Genomic DNA, 22,219 nt, shown 5'->3' with positions numbered 1-22,219 from the left:
AACTAGAATATTAATTTTTCACTAGAGTATTAATTTTATTTTTTATTAGGAGAGTTATTGTACAAAGTAGGGGATTTCATTGTGACAAATGCACACAATATATTTTGATCATTTCAACTCCGTCTGTTATCCAAAGGGTATAAACATTTTCCTTTCTTAGTGATACTGAGAGGTGTGTGGGTGTGTGTGCGCGCCCGACAGTCCTGGGGCTTGAACTTGGGGCCTGGGCACTGTCTCTGAGCTTTTTCTCCTCAAGGCTAGTGCTCTACCACATGAGCCACAGCTCCACTTCTGGCTTTTTGGTGGTTTACTGGAGACAAGAGTCCCAAAGACTTTCCTGCTCGAACTGATTTCCAACTTCAATCCTTAGATTCCAGCCTCCTGAGTAGCTAGGGTTCCAGGCATGAGCTCCCAGCACCCTGGCTATAGCCCCTCCTTTGTAGTGACAGTTTCATTCTAAGGAAAACCTGTGTCTTAAGGATCCATGACCTCATTTTAAGATTGGTCTACATAAAGCTTTTATTTATTTATTTATTTTTAATCAGCTGATTTAGAAGAAAGTTTTAATGAACATGAACTGGAGCCCTCATCCCCCAAAAGTAAAAAGAAAAGTCGTAAAGGAAGACCAAGAAAAACTAATTTTAAAGGAGTGTCAGAAGATACCAGATCTACATCCTCCCATGGAACAGATGAAATGGAAAGTAGTTCCTATGTAAGTAGAAAGCTGGTGGATTCTTCCTTTTTGTTGAAATGTGACTATTTCTGTTAAACTGTGTCTATAGGTAAGGTTTACCATTTGAAATGTTAAAAAGGTGGAAGCACTCAGAACAATTTAAGCATTTTTCCCCCCTTTGGCATTTGCAGAGAGACAGGTCTCCCCACAGAAGCAGTCCTAGTGACACGAGGCCTAAATGTGGATTTTGTCACGTAGGGGAGGAAGAAAATGAAGCCAGAGGGAAATTGCATATATTTAATGCCAAGAAGGCAGCTGCACATTATAAGTGCATGGTAAGTATGGTTCTTTTCATGTGCTTTTAAGCCCAACTGTTTTTGAAAATCATTCAGTACTGTAATCAAGTAGAGTAGCTCTTCCTCAGCATTAATGCTTTATTTATGAATAGCAATATTCTAGAGTCCCAAATCATAATAAACTATGGATTTTCAAAGAACAGCATTTGTATTTTTGTAGGTTTTTCAAGTAGTACTAATTACAGTTACCATATTGAAAATAATCTATAATTAACTTATAATGATAATTATAATATGACCATAATTTATTATAACAAATGTATAATATGTTGATACAAGTACCATATTATAATAATTAGCTCATTATGATACATTCTATAGTTTATACTGTATAGTATAGCTATAATTATAGTTAATTCACAACCACAAAAATGTTTTAAGAGCCAGACACTGGTGGCTCATGCTTAAAATCCTAGCTTCTCAGGAGGGTGACATCTGAGGATCACGGTTCAAAGCCAGCCTAGGCAGGAAAGTCTGAGAGACTCTTATCTCCAACGAACCAACAAAAAAGCTGAAAGTAAAGCTTGGCACAAGAGGCAGAGAGATAGCTTTGAGGGAAAAAAAGCTGAAGGAAGCACCCAGGCCCTGAGTTCAAGCTCTAGGAACTGCACACACAATAAAGATGTTGTAAGACCTCTAGTATACCCTAATAAATAAATCACTATTGCTTTAATTAGAACACTATATCACAGTTATTTATTTATGAACCTAGTTTCCCTAATAGCCTCCTAAATTCCTAGAAGACAAGAATAAGATGCAGGTACGGGGCTGGGGGTATGGCCTAGTGGCAAGAATGCTTGCCTTGTATACATGAAGCCCTGGGTTCAATTCCCCAGCACCACATATACAGAAAACGGCCAGAAGTGGCGCTGTGGCTCGCTCAGGTGGCAGAGTGCTAGCCTTGAGCAAAAAGAAGCCAGGGACAGTGCTCAGGCCCTGAGTCCAAGGCCCAGGACTGGCAAAAAAACAAAACAAAATTTAAAACAAACCAAAAGATACAGGTACATTTTTTATTTTTGTATCTGCAGACACAGGCGTTATTTTCTGAATGCACAAATGTTTTTAACTTAGATGATATTGAATTACTCATCCCACTTGTACTTAGGTTTGCAAAATTACAGTATTTATATAAGAAGACGTGTGTGTGTGTGTGTGTGTGTGTGTGTGTGTGTGTGTGTAAAACACAGGCCTAGGGCTTGAACGCAGGGCTTGGGCGTGTCCCTTGGGTTTTCTTGCTCAAGTCTAGTACTCTGCCATTTGAGCCACAGCTCCACTTCTGGCTTTTTGGTAGGCTAATTGGAAATAAGATGGACTTTCTTGACTAGTCTGGATTTGCACCCTTATCTCCAATTCCTGAGTAGCTAGGATTATTGGTGTGAGCCATCAGTGCCCAGTCCTAGAAAAAAGCCTTGCTCAGAGTACATACCAGATTTGCCTGCGATTTTTCTAATGTGTACCTAAATCCCTGTGAGAACATGGCAGGCATGTTTGTTTTCAGAACAAACCAAAAACATGGAGGTGAAAGTGGGTTGGGAATTTGGCTTAGTGGCAGAGTGTTTGTCTAGCATGCATGAAGCCCTGGGTTCGATTCCTCAGTACCACATAAATAGAAAAAACCCTGAAGTGGTGCTGTGACTCAAATAGAAGAGTGCTAGCCTTGAGCAAAAGTAGCTTAGGGGCAGTGCCTAGGCCCTGAGTTCAAGCCCCAGGACAGGCAAAAATATAAAAACAAATAGTTTTAGGCTGGGTACTGGTGGCTCATGCCTGTAATCCTACCTACTCAGGAAGCTGAGAACTAAGGATCATAGTTTACAGCCAGCCCAGGCAGAAAAGTCTGTGACAGGGCTGGGGACATGGCCTAGTGGCAAGAGTGCTTGCCTCCTATACGTGAGGCCCTGGGTTCAATTCCCCAGCACCACATATACAGAAAATGGCCAGAGGTGGTGCTGTGGCTCAAGTGGCAGAGTGCTAGCCTTGAGCAAGAAGAAGCCAGGGACAGTGCTCAGGCCCTGAGTCCAAGCCCCAGGACTGGCCAAAAAAAAAAAAAGAAAAGTCTGTGACACTCTCATCTCCAATTAACCACCAGAACATGGGAAGTGGTCCTGTGGATCAAAGTGGTAGAGTGCCAGCCTTGAGCAAAATGAGCTCAGGAACAGTGCCCAGGCTCTGATTGAAGCCTCCACGATGGACCACAAAAAGTAGTTTTAGCTGGGTGCCAAATGGCTCACACCTGTAATCCTAGCTACTCAGGAGGCTGAGATCTGAGGATCATGGTTCAAAGCCAGCCAGGGCAGAAAAGGCCATGAGACTCTTATTTCCAAAAACCTACTCAGAAAAACCTGGAAGTGGCACTGTAGCTCAAGTGGCAGAGTGCTAGCCAGGACTGACCACCCCCCCCCCAAAAAAAATAGATTTAATAACTTTGTGGGAATCTAAAACAGTTGAGACACTCAGTATGGTGGTGTTGAAACACTCATTGTATAAAGCAGGATATTTAAACAGATCCTACTGGCAATCTTAGGGTTTTTTTCATTGACCTTACTTTGAGTCATGTTGTAATCAAATATACATATATTCAAATATTTGTGTCGGTACTTGATTATTAAGGGAAAACAGTCAGCCTTTCCTGTGGAAATTAAAGTAATAGCACACACTTGATGTATGAGTTTATCCTTCTCTCCTAAGGACTATAAATGGTAACGTTCCTGTGTGTTTCTTCTAGTTGTTCTCCTCTGGCACTGTGCAGCTGACAACCACATCAAGAGCAGAATTCGGAGACTTTGATATTAAAACAGTACTCCAGGAGATTAAGCGAGGAAAAAGGATGGTCTGTGATTTTTTATATTTATGTTGTGGCACATTACTCTTGAGTCTGTTTTAAATTTAGAACCTATCTCAAATTTGTCCAGTCATCAAGAAATTTAATAGGAAGTAGTCCATATGTTAAGTATTATATTACTTATTTATAATATAATAAAGTCTGCCGGTGATACTGAAGCTCACTCCTCATTCTATGGAACTTCATTTCTTAAGAGAACTGTATGGGAAAGGTTTATATTTCCGTATATTTGTGAGCCCTTTAATGAAATAAATGAGATTACAACTGTGACAAACTTACTAGGTTTAAATATGTTATATAAACTTGTTTATAGTTTTAAAAAATTCCCCATAAACCTAATATAGCTTTGAGAGCCTCTCCAATGTCTCTTTTTCAATAAAAGGGAAACTTTGTGTGTGTGTGTGTGTGTGTGTGTGTGTGTGTGTGTGTGTGTGTGTGTGTGTGCTGGTCCTGGTTCTTGAACTCAGGGCCCAGATGCTCTCTCTGAGCTTTCTTTGCTCAAGGCTAGCATTCTATCACTTGAGCCACAGCTCCACTTCCAGCTTTTTTGATACTTAATTGGATATAAAAATCTCATGAACTTTTTTGTCTGGGCTGGCTTTGAAATGCGATCCTCAGATCTCAGCTTCCTGTGTAGCTAAGATTAGCGATTTGAGCCACCAGTGCTATGCAAAAGGAAAACTTTTTAGGATCTTCAGTTTGAAGTCAACATAGATGGTTATGTCTGCTATGATGTTTTATCACATCTTTAAGGTTCTCTTTATAAAATTTACTTTATTTTTAGGTTGTAAATTATTTATATTTATTTGGCAGCATGAAAGTTAGAGCATTGTACTTGCTAGGCAGTTGCTCTAAAACTTGAGCCATGCTCTCAACCTAGATTTTCTCTATTAATTGTTTGGATAGAGTTTTCTTTTTGGCCAGTCCTGGGGTTTGAACTCAAGGCCTGAGCACTGAACCTGAACTTCTTTTGCTCAAGGCGGGCACTCTACCACTTGAGCCACAGCACCACTTCCAGCTTTTTCTGTTTATGTGGTGCTGAGGAATTGAACCCAGGGCTTCATGCATGTTAGGCGAGCACTCTATCACTAGGCCATGTTTTCAGCCCTGGATAGTTTTACTCTTTTGTCTGGGTTCAGCCTGGGACCCTGAACCTCCTAACTACATCTCCCTAACTATACTCCTTCTTGCAATGCTGGAATTACAGGTATTCACCACAGGCCCAGCTTGTTTGTTGAGACAGAATCTCAGTAACTTCTTTGCCTGGGCTGGCTTTTTGCCTAGGCATAGTGTGAGCCACCATTCCTAGACTTTAATCACATGTCTTAAAATTTCCTAAATTATTAATAAATAGCTTTGAGAAATATTGACATCTTTATTGATGAGTTACCCCTTTAAGCTTTATGAAAATGGAATGTAGCCTCCAAAATAGCACTTTTCTCTAGGAAGAACTTACAATATTTATTGTGAAAATGTTCAAACATATCAACATTAGAAAGATTAGTAACTTAGGCACATCCGTCACTTTGATTCATCAGTATCAAGAATTTTTTGCTCTCATTTCACTTAGCCTTGGATTCTTGTTGCTTTACGTTTTTGTTTTCCGGTGATAGGGCTTAACTAAAGGCGTGGGTGCTGTCCCTGAGCTCTTCTTCTCAAGGCTAGTGCTCTACCACTTTGAGTCACAGCTCCACATCCAGTTTTCTGGTGGCCAATCTCCAGGTAGCCATTTGGAGATAAGAATCTCCAGGACTTTCAAGCCCTGGCTGGCATTGAGCCATGATGCCCAGATCTCAGCGTCCCAAATAAGATTACAGGTGTGAGCCACCAGCGCCTGGCCAGTGTACATTTCTTAATTAAATATTTTTTTGCCTAGTATCAATGTCATTACAACCTAGCAATAGCAGTTAATTTCTCAGTGCCTTGCAGCTCCCACCTCCAGTTCATAGTCATTTTCCCAAGTATCTCAAAACTGCACTACAAAGTAGATTTTTGTGAAGTGGATTCCAAAAGAGAACTTCATGTTACATTTGGTTCTAAATCATTTAAGTTAATATAGGACACTCCCTCTTCCGTGTGTGTGTGTGTGTGTGTGTGTGTGTGTGTGTGTGTATACCAGTCCTAGCTCTTGAACTCAAGGCCTGAGTGCTATCCCTGAGTTTCTTTTGCTCAAGGCTATACCACTTGAGTCAGAGCTCTCCTTCCACCTTTTTGGTGGGTAATTGTAGACAAGATTCCCGGGGACTAACATTTTTGCATTTTTGTGATACCACTTCACTTCTCTATCCTCCATATTTCCATTTCAAGTGGGAATTACAAGCAAAGGTTTGATTAGTTTCAGTTTTTAGTTTCCCCAGCCCCTGGAAAACAGTTCTCTTGGTCAATCTATTGTTTCTCTTCATTGAAGGTTAGTGTAACTGCTAACTTAGCATGGCCCCCCTCTGTATGTTAAAAGTAGTTCACCGGGCTGGGGATATGGCCTAGTGGCAAGAGTGCTTGCCCTCGTATACATGAAGCCCTGGGTTCGATTCCCCAGCACCACATATATAGAAAACGGCCAGAAGTGGCGCTGTGGCTCAAGTGGCAGAGTGCTAGCCTTGAGCAAAAGGAAGCCAGGGACAGTGCTCAGGCCCTGAGTCCAAGGCCCAGGACTGGCAAAAAAAAAAAAAGTAGTTCACCATTAGACAGCCCACCGCTCCAAAAATAAAAGTGTTTACTATTCACCCCTTCCTAGAGAAAAACCTGTGAGAGGTTCTATAATAAAAAAAAAACAACAGCAAAACAATCTGCTTAACTCATTGTTTTGTGAATTTATTTGGCATTAAAATCTTACTTTGATCAGCCACTTTTTAATCTCAGAATATTGTGTGTGTGTGTGTGTGTGTGTGTGTGTGTGTGTGTGTGTGTGTGTTGGTCCCAGGGTTTGAACTTTTGGTATGGGTGCTGTCCTTCAGGTTTTTTTGGTTGTTGTTGTTGTTGCTCAAAGCTAACTTTACCACTTGAGCCACATCTCTACTTCTGGCTTTTTGGTGGTTTCTTAATTGGAGATAAGAATCTCACAGACTTTCTTGCCTGGATAGCTTTGAACCTTTGATCCTCAGATCTCAGCCTCCTGAGTGGCTAGGCTTATAAGCGTGAGCCACTGTGGCTCAAAGGGGTAGAGCGCTAGCCTTGATCAACATCAACAATGCTCAAGGACAGCACCCAGGCCCTGAGTTCAAGCCCCATGATTTCCGCTCCCCCCCCAAAAAAATCAAATCTCTGAAGTATGCAATGTAGTTTTTGTAGTTGGCATTGACAAAGCATATCTTATCTATATGTGGGTTTTGTTTGTTTGTTTGTTTTGGCTAGTCCTGGGACTTGGACTCAGGGTCTGGGCACTGTCCCTGGCTGCTGCTGCTACTGCTGTTTCTTCTTCTTCTTCTCCTTCTCCTTCTCCTTTGCTCAAGGCTAGCACTCTACCACTTGAGCCACAGCGCTACTTCTGGCCATTTTCTATATATGTGGTGCTGAGGAATCGAACCCAGGGCTTCATGAATACGAGGCAAGCACTCTACCACTAGGCCGTATTCCCAGCCCCATTATCTATATGTTGAGATATCAGTTCTCTCATGGTTAGTACAGTTTTAATTGTGTGCTATCGAATAGTAAGCTATTTGATATACTTTTTTTTTCAGAAAAAAATGGGTACTGTTTTTAAACTGGGATGTTTGCCTTAGTTTATTACTCAAATCAAATACATAAGACTGCCTAAACTTGTAAATAGTGCTTATGCTTGTTTTCTCTTTTTTTTCAACAGAAATGTACACTTTGCAGTCAGCCTGGTGCTACTATTGGATGTGAAATAAAAGCCTGTGTTAAAACCTACCATTACCACTGTGGAGTACAAGACAAAGCTAAATACATTGAAAATATGTCACGAGGCATTTACAAGTAAGAAAAACAAAGAATTGTCATTTGGCTAACCATGTCAGTAAATAACTTCCCTTAAATAGATACCATGACTTTGCTTAATCTCTGTTAATGATATATAGCCACGAATACTAAAGGTATTCTCTTTTTAAAATAATTTTTTATTGTTATAAAGTTGATGTACAGAGAGGTTCCAGTTACCTCAGATAAAGAGTACATTTCTTTTTGGACGGTGTCTCTCCCAGTTTTTGCTTTCCATCCCCACCTACAAGTTGTATATTTCATTTCTGAAGGTATTCTATGAGGATTTTCCCCTGACTATATACCTCTGGGTTAGCATTCAATCCTCCAACGTTAATGCTTACTCTGTGTTAGCCATTAATTGGGAACTGATCACACTGGGCACAGTCTGCTACATCATAAACTGTACAGTCTGTTGGGAGAGATCTGTGAATCAAATAGCCAGACAAGTAAATGCATAGTTATAACTAGAGCTATAAAGCACCGTGAGAGAATATAAGAAGAAAGAGCTAACCCAGTCTATAGTAGGGAGTGTGTACTGAAGAGCTTAATGAAGAAAGTAGTACTTAAGCTGAGAGATATGAAGGCCAAATTTGAGTAAACTGGAAATATTCTAGACAGAGAAATCAGGATGAGAAGGTGTTTTAACAGACTATTGCTATTGGTACAGGGTCAGAATTGTTGGCAACTTAGAATGGTATTCAGTTGTAAAGATAGAAGTGAAAAGATTGTCTACGTAGAATGACAAGAGTTTGGGGTATAACTCAGTGGTACTGAGCTTCCTGAGTAGCTAGGATTATAGCTACTATGCTCTGAGTTCAAATTCTCAGCACAACCAGAAGGAAGGGATCGGTAAGAAGAGGGAGGGAAAGAAAAGGGACCAGAGATTTGGGATTTCTAGTTACTGTGCTTTTAATGAGTCTTCAACTTACCTGCACCTTGAGCTAGTAGTGTAATGGTTCCATTTGTTAAAGCTCATGAAGAATAATTTGGTAGGAATCCTGAACTTTTATTGATTGATTGATCTATTTATTTATTTATTTTATTTTTGGGCTCATCGTTGGTCTGGGTGCTGTCCTTGAGCTCTTTTGCTGAAGGCTAGTGCTCTCCCATTTTAGCCACAGTTCCACTTCCGGCTTTTTTGGTGGTTAATTGGAGATAGAGTCTCATGGAATTTCCTGCCTGGTGTGGTTTTAAACTATGATCCTCAGATCTCAGTTTCCTGAGTAGCTAGGATTACAGGTTGAACCACTTGTGCCAGCCTCTATGAACATTTTAAATAAAGAAGTTAATGGCAACTTTAATTATACTATCCAAAATAATAACTTTATAACATAATTTTATAACTTTTGGAATATTTTCTTCTAGACATTTATGTGGTTATGTATATACTTAGAAAAACAATGTTTTCTTATAATACACTTTCATAACTTGTTTTCCACTAAAATGTTTTTGTGACATTAGATATTTTACATTTGTATTGATGATTGCACAATATTCCATTATATATGTGTGTATATTATTTATATGTATGTATATATATACATGTGATGGTTGTTTTATTTATTCCTTATTTAGGTTATTTTTGCTTTTTAGCTGTTAGAAAGCCATGTTTTGGTGGCTATTTATATCTAAGCCAAAATATTTGCACTAGGATCTATGATGAGTTTTGTTTTTACTTTTCATATTAAAATATGTTTTTGAATGTGTGTGCCAGTACTGGCATTTAAACTCGAGGTCTCATGCTCTTGTTTGCTTACAGCTGGTATTCTGCCACTTGAGTCATGACCTCAGCCTGGCATTTTGCACGTTAATTGGCCATAGTCTTGTGGACTTGCCTGCCTGGGCTGGCAAACCTCTCCTCAGATCTCAGCCTCCTGAATAGCTAGGATTCGAGATGGGAGCCACTGGCACATGGCTGAAATTTGTTCGTTACATTTCTAAAGTAGATTTTCGAGTACTGAATTCAAATGAGAATCTACAAGCAAATATTCTGGGATGAGAGAGGAATGCATGAATAGGACATTGTGGAATGAAATGGCATCCCTCTCTCACCAATATGGCTTTCATTGCTTAGTACCCTTTTTTGAGTCCTGACTATACACATAATTGAAAAGGCAAAGGAAGCTGGGCCTGGTGCCCATACCTTTAATCCTAACATTCAGGAAGTGGAAATAAGGAAGATTATGAGCTTGAGTCCTTCTGGGGCTACATAGGAAGGTCCTGTTTCAAAAACCAAAAACAAAAAAGGGAAGGGAGGATATAATGATTTTTTTCAATTTATGTTTATTCTGTTTTGTTGTGTGTTGTATTTTAAATTATTTAATATGAATTTTAAAAATAACCAGCCCCCTGTCATAAACATGCTTTGTGACAGTGGAGATCTTATTTGACCAGTTGACAGCTATGATTTTGTGCCTACACTCATGGAGAGCATATAAAGGACTATTGGAAATAAGCCACAAATGAATAACAATCCCCCCCAAATATGAAAATTTGGCCAACCACCAATAACTCACACCTGTAATCCTTAGGTACTCAGAAGGCTGAAATACGATTGTGGTTTGAGTCCAGCCAGCCTCGGTAGAAAAGTGTGTGAGACTCTTATCTCCGATTAACTGATAAAAAGTAGGAAGTAAAACTGTGGCTCAAGTGGTATAGCACAAAAGCTCTGGTATAGCACTCAGGCCCTGATGAAGTACCCAGACGTGCACAAACATAAATCTGGAAGTAGAGATGTAGTTCAAGTGGTTGAGCCCCAGCCTTGAGTGAAAACGCCAAGTGACAGTGGAAGGCTTTGAGTAAACGCCCCAGAAGCACACAAACATTTTGGAAAATAAATAAATAGAAAAGCCATAACAGGAGCATGAGGCCCTGAGGTTCAAGCCTCAGTTTACTGACACAACAATGATACAAATTTGTCTTGACAGGAAGAAAAATCATGTCCTTTTAGAAGAGACTGCTATCAAAAAGATTGTCAAATGTATATAAAAGTAGAATAGTATAACAACTTCGCCTATCAGCAGTTACCAAATTATTGCCATAGTTGTTTCATTTATTGGTGTTTTCTCTGAGATCGATTAAAGTAGAAGCCCAAATCTCCTGTCATTTGATTCCCTCCATACTTCAGCGTACATCTCAAAACACTGGTATTTCTAATGTAATTACTCCCTCACAATCATCTTATAAAATAAATAATTATTTCTCAGAACCATCACATATAATCCATATTTTCACATTTTCTCAGTTGTCCTTTTTTTTTTTTTTTTTTTGCAGTACTGGGGTTTGAACTTAGGGCCTCATACTTTCTAGAGAGGTGATCTGCCACTTGAACCATTTTTTTTGCTTCCATTTATTTTTCAAATATGGTCTCATTTATGCCTTGGCTAGTCTGGACCACAATTCTTCTATTTACATTTCCTACATAGTTGGAATGACAAGTTTGTACTATTGGTTGGGATGGTGCCTTACTAACTTTTTGTTTGGGCTGATCTCAAACTGAAATCCTCTCTTATGTCTACCTCCCAAGCCACTGGGATTACAGGTATGTACCACTACACCCAGCCACAAATGTCTTTTTAGACTTGATTTGTTCCAATCTGTTTATCTACAAGGTCCATGCACTGTATTTGGTATTCAATTCTGTTTTAATATGAACGAATCTCTTTCTCATTTTCACCTTTTCTCTCAACATGAAGAACACTAATGAGTAGTCCTGTAGAAGTCTTACCTTCTCGATTTATCTGTATACTATTTCATGATATTCCACTTGTCTCTACCCTTTCTCCCCATACTTTCTGTAAACTATAAATCCATTCAAAGGTTTAGTTGTTATGTTTTAGGGAATATAGTTTATAGGTAGTATAGAAATCTCTCTTGATAGTTGGGAAAGAAACAGCTGGCCTCTGGTGGCTCATACCTTTAATCTTAGCTCCTAGGGAGGCTGAGATCTGAAGATCAGGTTAGAAGCTAGCCCAAGCAGGAAAGTCTGTGAGACTAATCTCCAAAAACCAAACAAACCAGAGGTGGAGCTGTGGCTCAAGTGGTAGAGAGCAAGCATTAGGCAGCCAGGCACTGAGTTTAAGCTCTAGGACCACCACAGAAAAGAAAAGAAAGGGGGTCTGGGAATATGGCCTAGTGGTAAAGTGCTCCCCTCCTATACATGAAGCCCTGGGTTCAATTCCCCAGCACCACATATACAGAAAATGGCCAGAAGTGGCGCTGTGGCTCAAGTGGCAGAGTGCTAGCCTTGAGCAAAAAGAAACCAGGGACAGTGCTCAGGCCCTGAGTTCAAGGCCCAGGACTGGCAAAAAACAAAACAAAACAAAACAAGAATGGAAATTTTCCATGCACAGCATGTGAAGGTACAAGTCCTCCACAACTCTTTTGACAGTTATTGAAAATAGCTGAAGACTGGAAAGAAAAATCATGAGCACACCAGATAGAAGTCAGTTGTTATTATACTTATCCCCACACTTGCCTTTTTAGTCTACTAAAATGTTAGATGTCATTTAGATTATCAATGACATATAAATTCCCGTATAATCATTTATCTATTAGTAACCACAAGAGGATTTCCTTGAAGATTTTTTAAAGCATTGTTCCTCTGTCACGTAGTCTGTAATTGATCTAAAACTGGGCTCAAGTCAGCCTGCCTATTGCTGGTTATGCAAAATTACTGCATCATTTCTATTAAAAACTTTATAGAGCTGGAAATATGGCCTAGTGGTACAGTGCTTGCCTCATACATGAAGCCCTAGGTTCGATTCCTCAGCACCACATACACAGGAAAGGCCGGAAGTGGTGCTGTGGCTCAAGTGGCAGAGTGCTAGCCTTGAGCAAAAAGAAGCTCAGGGACAGTGCTCAGGCCCTGAGTTCAAGCCCCAGGACTGGCAAAAAAAAAAACAACCACACAAAACAATCAAAACTTTATAATAAGCCGAGCGCCGGTGGCTCACGCCTGTAATCCTAGCTACTCAAGGGGCTGAGATCTGAGCCCACAGTTTAGAGCCAGCCCAGGCAAGAAAGCCTGAAAGTCCATGAGGAGACTCTTATCTCCAATTAACTACCAGAAAACCAGAACTGGCACTGTGGCTCAAGTGGTAGAGCACTAGCCTTGAGCTGAAGAGCTCAGGGACAGCACACAGTCCCAGAGTTCAAACCTCACAACTGACAAAGAAAAATTGCTTTTAAACTCCTTGGGAAAAATAAGGAATTGCTTTATAACTGTTGCCCTAAATAAATAGGAGGTTTTGTTTCAAAGGAACTTCTATATCTCAATAGTAGTATATTTTCCTATCTTTTACATAGAAATGGACCTGTAGCGAGTTGGGGGTGTTTTAAAGTGTGAATAAAAAAACCTCATCGGCACCAAGCTCTTCCACTAATGATTGCATAAATGTATTCTCATCAACAGTGACAAAGGATTTTGAGATTTTTGTCTTTCATCATTGTAGACTATATTGTCAAAATCATAGTGGAAATGATGAGAGAGATGAAGAAGATGAGGAACGAGAGAGTAAAAGCCGGGGCAAAGTACAAAGTGAGCAGCAGCAACTTATGCAGCAGCAACTTAATGGAAACTAGGTATGAAAGTTAATTATACCACATCTGTTATCACAATACAAAACACACTGGCAAATACATAGCGCAGTAATGAACTGCAGTAAATTTTCACAAATTCTCTTCTGTTTAGCTAAGAGCATGTTACTGGAATGCTGACGATTGTTTAGGCTTGTATAGTTTTTTTTGTTGGTTTTCTTTCTTTACTAGCCAATTTTGTTATCAACAAAAGTAAAGCTATCCACTTTATCAGTAAATGTAGTCTTAATATCAAAGCAGTAAGATATTCTCCTCGATAACATTATGTTGATTATGTTCCCTTCAAACATCATATTTTACATTTTTTTATCATCTTTTAAACAGGTTCATGGGACAGAGTTTTAGAAAACTGGGAATGAATAAGACATCCATAACTACTATTCTTTTTTTTCCACTGTTTTCTAAAATCCAAAAGGGTTTGTAACTTTTTACTGCCCAACTCTTAGATCCTTCATTGAACTGCCTAAAAGCATCTTGTTTGTTCTATATAAGCCTTCACTAGATGGCTGAGTTTGACATGTTGATGTTATGTAGCTGTAGCTTGCAGTTTCTGGGAAGCAGTTGAAAACACTATTAACCCTGTGTAGAGTGTCATCAGTTAAAGCAGATATTGAAATGAACTAAGCTGTATTTCTGGACTGAATGAAGTTGTACTGTTTCGAGTGTTTTAAGTTGGTTTAGTGGATTCATGCTCAAGGGAAAACGTAAACAAATTTCCTTTACAATGCAACCATGACACTGGTGGCAACCCGTGGTCCTTCGTGGAGATTTTTTTTCACACTCAAGTAATGGAGGCTAGAAATGAAGAGAACCTGCTTCTCTCTTGGCTTTGACAGCACATGCTATAAAGTCACTTCCAAGAAGTGTGCTCCAGCTTTCCTTTGGTTCCTGTTAAAGTTGGGCTCACTGACCACCGTGGACACGGGCAACTGGTGATGATAAGCTCTGATGCTCTCCAGTGCTTCTGCCAAAATTCTCTTTGACAATACCACCTCTTCTCTTTCCAGCTCACACCCAGAGCTTCTGGCAAAATGATTAAATCCTTTTCCAGGTTAAAAGTAACATTTGGCAACCACCAACTAAAACCTCTTTGAGATTTAAGGGGTTGCCACTTGCTAAGGACTTTTAAGACCCCACGTCTGAAACGGGTTCCTCCCAAGTGCCCTGTCCGGGGACCACTTCACGTCTTGACCCCAGAGTATGTAAGGAGGGCTCGTGGGCTGTAGGAGTGAAAAACAGTTTTGCATAAAACAGTATTTATTTTGAATGTTGTGACCACTATTTTAGAAACTTGATTTCATGTTTTCCAGATTTTTCAGTCATTGCTTTGGTTGTATGTTTTGTAGGCTTCTGGGCCCTTGCTTTTTCTCCTTAATGGGGTTTGGTAGTATGTCATTAACTAATGATCAGGACTGTGTTTGAAAGCCTAAGAACCCAGCTTTTTTCAAAAGGATTTTTACACTGGCATTCTTTAGCTAGTGATATTTTCTTCCACTTATCTGCTGAAGCACATTTATATGTTTCTTTATGGCAAAACCAAAAAAAAAACAAAACACCTTTAGTTGTGATAGTACCATAGCATCTCAAGACGAAGTGTAGGGGGATCTGATGACTGGGTTATTAGTCCACCTGCCACAATAGAGAAACTTTGCAAGTAAGAAATAACATATTGACGTGACTGTACAATGAGCTGACACAACAGCATTTTTTTAAACTGTATACAGGTGGAAAATTACACTGTGCTGAATGACTGAATTTTGTAACTGCTCGTCCCTTCGCATCCAATTTATCAAGTGTGTGTTCACACATTCACTTCAACCAAGGGACTCAATGCTTGCTCTCTTTTAACTCTTTTATTGTTATTTTTAGAAGGAAACTAGCTTTAGTAGTGGACTGCTATGTATGTTTCTCCCTTTGCTTTTAATATGCCACCATTTGTGTATGATTCATTTTCAAAATTAGTCATGACTTGAAGTACAAGGACAGATCTAAATGTTTGTTTACCAAGCTGTGTGACTTTTCCCAAAGGATCTGTACTTTTATTTCCTTATAACAGCTTGAAAAATATTATTTTTAAAGATCTTGAAATCACTGTGTCTAGATCATTTTTCACATTGTGTGCCATAGAACTTACCCATGGAGAAATAGATATCCTTCATTTTTAGACAACTACTGTAATGAATTTTTTTAGGAAAAAAAAAAAAAGGAAGGTGCCGGGGTAATCATGGCCAGTCAATAATTCTGTAAAGGACTTCAACTATTATAGCTGTCAGTTGATGGGTTTGTTGTGTAGTAAGATATAGGACTTGGCATGGGTTTCTTCAGCCCTTTCTCTGCTACTACCAACCAGAATAGCACTTTACCTTTTGGTTGGCTAGAATAGGTGTCTGACTACCTGTTTTTTCTCACTGTGGTGTGATTGGCTAAATCCTCCATTAAAAATGGAAATGTAAATTGAAATCACATGAAGTATCACCTTGGGCTGTAAAGCCTCTAATATTTTGATTCGCTACCTATGTTTTCATCACATGCTGAGTAAAAAGAAAAAAAGTGCCTTACAATGTAAAAATTGTACAGTACTTGTGTTCCCAAGTAGCATCATCATCTTCTGGGTAGTAATGACATTGTGGTATTAATATTTAGATAAATGGACCTCAGCAGTGTATTTACTGTACATCTCTTAAGTCCTTAATTGTAGTAAGCATGACATTATTTGATAAGTATATGACATTTACATCATTTTCCAAAAATACTGCCATTACTGTCTTTTATGCATATTTTAGCCTGAAATTTCAAAGTGTCTTTTCTTCTTTATTTCCTTTTTGCTTTCTTTACCCCCTTTTTTGTTTTCATTTTTGTTGTTGTTATGAGTATTAAACAGTGTAACCTTTGCAAGCGTATATTGAAGATGATTCTGGAGCATTTATTGCCTTACCAGAAAATGTTAGTAACAAATGTTCTTTAGAGCAGAAGGATAGACTTGAGTTTCTATACTTTAATAAGAGCTCTTTGTTCCTGGGTCGGGGGAGGAGGGGAGGGGGTGAATTTTACTTTCATCTCAATTTATTAAAACCCACACTTAAATTCTCTTGCAAGGATCAGCAGTTTTAGAACTTTCAAATTGTACTTGCTCATGCTACTCAAGATATGAACAGAATAACAAGCGCTGTATGTAGATCTACTATTGAATCTGAATCTATGTACTTGAACAAATGTGTGAATCTCAAATATCTCAAAGCAAAAGCAAAAGTGTTCTGGCATGTTGTTGCTTTTTTTTAAAAAAGCACTAAGGTTAGACCAAGGTCTAGTTTTGTTTGAGCAGACATTTTAATTGTAAAGATGTGGAATGCGTCATGGGTCAAAATCAAACATTCCTCTCATGTTATGTATATTTTGTTCCTGTTATATTGGCTTTATTTTCAAGTTGTAGTTTGTAGTATTAGTTCCTTTTATTGGTATTCTTGCATATATTATTCATTCAATAAATCAGTTACGAATTTCATATTTGTATGTCTTTTTTGTGTGTGGAAGCCTATAATGACGTTTTGACGACCACAACAATACTGTGTTCTGTGTAGTGTTGCTTTACATCAAGGTAAAATGCCTAATTTGTTTGATAGCTTATCATTCAACCAATGTGGGGCAAAGAGCTGGGGATATAGCTCAGTGGTTGTTGCTGGCATGCAGGTATCTGGCATTGCCAAAACAACAGCAGCCACAGAATCCACCTATCTCAAAAAACAGTGTGGGGCAGTGCAGTATGGGAGAAAAAAACCTTGGTTTTGAATTCCATTCAATGTTTCATAATACAAAGGTTTAATCGTGGGGAGAAATCTTTTTAAGTACAATAGAATTGGCCTTATGTCCTGTTTGTTATGTACTCATTACTTGTGAATTATGGAACTGGAACCCCTCTGTACATCACCTTTATAATAACCATAATAAACAGAAATGAAATAATGGGCATTATATCATGGTTCAGATACCTACAGCTTCATACCTCTTGCACCTAATTAGAGGGTGATTTTTGAAAATCAACCCCCCCCCCAAATTCCTAGTACAATTTATCTTATGGGTATCAAGGTAAAGGATTAATACCCTTGCCATTTAAGTTTTCTCCCAGTTCATAAACAGCTTCCAGCTGGTACTGTGCTCCTATATTGAGATTGTTCATATCCAGGGCGGAACTCAACATTTTATTGATATTTATTATTACATTTGTTATTATATTTATTATTTATTATATTCTATGTACTGGTATTTAATATTTATGTGATTCCATATACAATTCCTAGTCTGCATTGTTACTAAGGAAGGGAAAAATAAAGTATCAGCTTCAGATTTTTGCTGGCTCATAGAATAGTGTGCTTTAGTGCAAATGGTATGTGTATTTAAAAATCCACTATTAAGTCTCATTTTTAATTACCATAATGGAAAAATACAGAGATAGAAAGTTACATGCTTTTCTTTAGCTAATCAAAACTACTGACCACTTATTTATTGGCTCTGACTACATTTCGTAGCAATTGCTAAGGTCATTATATAGTAAAGCAACATAGAACTTCAAAAGAAAAGTCTATGGCCAGAAAATGGCCAGTTCATATTTTTACAAGAGAAAACCAAAACCATCTATGTTCCATTCCTCAATTGTGGAAGTGACTATTATATCATCTTCCCTTGTTTAGATAATAAGATGCCAATTACTGTGAAGGTTACTGACATATGGTCAGTGTACAAGAGTCAACTAGTCCTGGGTCCCACGCCTGTTATCCTAGATACTCAGGAGGCTGAGATCTGAGCATCACAGTTCCAAGCCAGCCTGGGCAGGAAAGTCAGTGAGACGCTTATCTCCAATGAACCATCAGAAAACCGGAAGTGGCGCTGTAGCTCAAGTGGTAGAGTGCTAGCCATGAGCTGAAGAGCTCAGGGACAGTGCCCAGACCCAGTTCAAGCCCCATGGCCGACCAAAAAAAATAAATAAATAAAAAAGGAAGACAGCAGATGGAAGCCAGGTGCTGGTGGCTCATGCCTATCATCCTTGCTACTCAAAACAATGAGGGTTGCAGTTCAAAGCCAGCCTAGGTAAGAAACTCCATGAGACTCTTATCTACAATTAATCATCAAAAAATTCTGGAAGTGCAGCTGTGGCTACTGGTAGAGTACTAGCCTTGAGCAAATAAAGGGCAGGGACAGTACTCAGGCCTTGAGTTCAAGCTCCATGACTGGCGTGCGCACACACACACACACACCAGAAAATACAGCAGGTGGAGCAGATGGCCCTGGGTGGTGGGACACTCCTGTAATCTCAGAACTTGGGAGGCTGCAGCTGGAGGATCAAGAGTTTGAGGCTAGCTTGGACTAAATCGTAAGTAAATTCCAGGCCACATTGAGTTGCATAATGAGACCCCGTCTTAAAGTGAAAACAAAGATGGCTGGGCGCTAGTGGCTCACACTTGTAATCCCAGCCACTCAGGAGGCTGAGTTCTGAGGCTTGTGTTTCAAAACCTGCCCCACAGGTGTGACAGGGCTGGGAATATGGCCTAGTGGTAGAGTGCTTGCCTCGTATACACGAAGCCCTGGGTTCGATTCCCCAGCACCACATATATAGAAAACGGCCAGAAGTGGCGGTGTGGCTCAAGTGGCAGAGTGCTAGCCTTGAGCAAAAAGAAGCCAGGGACAGTGCTCAGGCCCTGAGTCCAAGGCCCAGGACTGGCCAAAAAAGAAGGTGTGACATTCTTCAAGAAGGTGTGACATTCTTATCTTCAATTAACTACCAAAAAAAGGCAGAAGTGGAGCAAGGGGTAAAGCAAATGGTATGTGTATGTTGAGGGGGGAAAAAGATGCTCAAGGACAGTGCCCAGGCATTGAGTTCAAGCCCCAGGACCAGCACAAAAATAAAACAAAGACAATAGATCCCAAACTTCCAAATCATGCCTTTGTACCTCTTTGTATCTGTGTAGGAATGTGTCTTTTATGACGTTGCTGGGGGAGATAGAATCAAAGCAGCTAAGTAGGTCTACTATGTATAATCAAGAGGCCCTTAAAAACAGTGTTTAAGGAGATGATCCTTGGGCTGGGAATATGGCCTAGTGGTAGAGTCCTTGCCTTGCATAGATGAAGCCCTGCGTTCAATTCCCCAGCACCACATATATAGAAAAAGCCAGAAGTGGCGCTGTGGCTCAAGTGGCAGAGTGCTAGCCTTGAGCAAAAAGAAGCCAGGGACAGTGCTCAGGCCCTGAGTTCAAGCCCCAGGACTGGCAAAAAAAAAAGATGATCTTTGAAATGAGATCACAGACACAAGATAGTGAACCCAGTGACATACATGTGGCTGAAATAGGGACGTTGGATTTACAGCTGTGTGCTTTTAAGTTTTTTGGTCAAATGATTTGTACAGAAGGGCAAACTGATTTTAAAAGCCAGACCCATTTAGAGATTTTAAATATATGTAATAATCATAAAAAGAATGAGTTCCTGATAGCATGATACATTGTGGATGACTCTTGAAAATATTACATTAAGAAACCAGACACAAGGCAACAAATGATAGGTTTCCATTTTATGAAGTTTCCAAGAAGACATCCAGAGAATGGAAGACCCATTAGGGGTTGCCAGGGGCTAGAGATGGGGCTATGAATGACCATTAACAGGTATAGAGGATTTTTGTCATTTTGGCTGTACTGCTAGGGCCTACTGTACAGTGTAGGCCATACTTCCCGCCCTTTTTGCATTCGGTTATTTTTTTCAGATAGGGTCTCACTTTTGTTTCCATTTGGGAGCTTCTAACTTACTCCTTCAGCCTCCCACTCCTACATAGCTAGGATGACAAGCATGCCTCACCACACCTAATTTGTTTGTTTGGCCTCCAACTGTAGTCTTCCTGGTCTCTGCCCCTTGGAGTAGCTGGGATTATAAGTGTTAGCTACCCTGCCTGGCCTAGAGGTTTTTTTCCAGGAGGGTGATGAAATGTCAGGAGTTAGTGGTTGGTGGTTGTATGACTTTATGAGTATACACCATGAATGATGAATTATGTATGTTAATCGAGTGAAGTTTAGCCTAAAAATTTAAAAATTAATAGTGTTCTATGTAGTCACATATACGTTCTCATGGTCTAAGTTACCTTTTGTCAATTTAACAGTGCATCTATCGGGTTGTTTGCCTGCTTCTTTATTTCAAAGGATTGCTATTCAGTAAAAAGAGGTATAGTGTCTTTATTTTATTGGTCCTGGGGCTTTGGTACTGTCCCTGAGCTTATTTGCTCAAGGCTAGTGCTATACCACTTAGAACCACAGCCTCACTTCTGTGTTTGTCTGTTTTGTTGTTATTTTTTGCTGGTTAATTGGAGATAAGAGTCTCATGGACTTTCCTGGTCAGGATGGCTTTGAACTGTGACTCTCAGTTCTCAGCCTACTGAATAGCTAGGATTATAGGTGTGAGCCACTGGTGCTCAGTGGTATGTTGTCTTTTCAAAGACACACTGTGGGATTTGGTTTTGTTGTAAACCCCCTATAATGTAGTACCCCAATGTGATATGAATTATCTTCGTGAAACCAGGCCCTGTATTTCATTTGTAAAACACTATTTATATGAAAGAAAAAATGTCTCATATGTGTTACCAACTATAGTGTTTAGTCCATCCTTTCCCCTCCTCTTGATTGCTGGAGAGTAATCAGTTGTTTGTCACTGCCCACTAATGCGATGTAGACCAGTTGTCCACATCAGAGTCCATACTTGAAGGAGTATATTATGTTTTGTTGAAGAATTCCTGTGACCTTCCCTGTTGTGTGATGTTTCTTATCCACATAGTTTTAACTCTGTATACCAACTGATCAGTTCTGTGAAACAAGAAAACATCATGTGAACTTTTTTTTTGTCAGTCCTGGGGCTTGAACTCAGGGCCTGGATGCTGTCACTGAGCTTTTGCTCTAGGCAAGCACTCTATTACTTGAGTCACAACACCACTTCTAGATTTTTCTTTTAATGTGGTAATGAGGAATTGAACCCAGGGCTTCATGCATGCTAGGCAAATGCTCTGCCAATAAGCCACTTTCCCACTCCCATTTGAACTTTTTTGCTTTTCTTTTTTTTCTGGCCATGGGGTTTGAACTCAGAGCCTGTGGGGCTTGAACTCAGGGCCTGGGCACTGTCCCTAAGCTATTTTGCTCAAGGCTAGCATTCTACCATTTTGAGCCACAGCTCCACTTCCAGTTTTTGAATGGTTAATTGGAGATGAATCTCACAGATTTTCTTGCCCAGGCTGGCTTTGAACTGCAATCTTCAGCTCTCAGTCTCTTAAGTAGCTAGGTTTACAGGCATGAGCAACCAGTGCCTGATTACTGTTTTTCGTTTTGACTACTTGTTTTCGCTTTGCGTAAATGAAATCTAAGTCTAGCCAGAAAAATTGACTTGATATTTTTGGCTCATTGACTAGAAAATGATCTTTTTTTCACTTAACAATTTCAAACAACAATTGTTTGAACATCTGAAAAGAAATTACTGATAAAAATAACACATACTCAATTATGCTGGTCAGTCACTGTGAAAGTTTCTTAATAAAGAATAAAATAAATGAAGTCAAAGAGGAATTGTACCCCATAAAAAGTGTTTTCCCCTAATACTCAAAAGCATATCTTGCCAATTAGTATTTATAGTACTAGGGCAACTATTTCAAAAAAGAGTTAAGTCCGCATTACAAAAATAAACTTTGAATGTTTTACCATAAACCCAGCTTTTGATCACAATTCTTTCCACTCATCCTTCCTAGGTTTGTTAAATAACTAAGTTCCTTAAGGAAAGGCAACAAAACTGAGTGAATTCATT

General features: G+C 39.4%; 1 protein-coding gene across 2 annotated transcripts in view; it reads left to right on the top strand.

Moving 5' to 3' along the window:
* Phf6 (PHD finger protein 6) overlaps positions 1-22,219 on the top strand; it is a 96,931-nt gene that overhangs the window by 35,203 nt on the left and 39,509 nt on the right. The window contains exons 6-11 of one of the 2 annotated variants that reach the window (XM_048335301.1): positions 546-712; positions 865-1,008; positions 3,752-3,856; positions 7,668-7,801; positions 13,258-13,387; positions 13,727-17,261. In XM_048335301.1, coding sequence (XP_048191258.1) covers positions 546-712; positions 865-1,008; positions 3,752-3,856; positions 7,668-7,801; positions 13,258-13,387 — 680 coding nt within the window. In that variant the 3' untranslated portion in view covers positions 13,727-17,261. Of the gene's footprint in view, positions 1-545; positions 713-864; positions 1,009-3,751; positions 3,857-7,667; positions 7,802-13,257; positions 13,388-13,726; positions 17,262-22,219 lie in introns of those variants that run through there. The other variant, XM_048335302.1, reaches the window with a different exon arrangement.

This window comes from Perognathus longimembris, chromosome 28, assembly GCF_023159225.1.
Source record: "Perognathus longimembris pacificus isolate PPM17 chromosome 28, ASM2315922v1, whole genome shotgun sequence".
NCBI lineage: Eukaryota > Metazoa > Chordata > Mammalia > Rodentia > Heteromyidae > Perognathus > Perognathus longimembris.
Note: the sequence above shows the minus strand (reverse complement) of the source record. Positions and strands in the feature narration are given on the sequence as shown.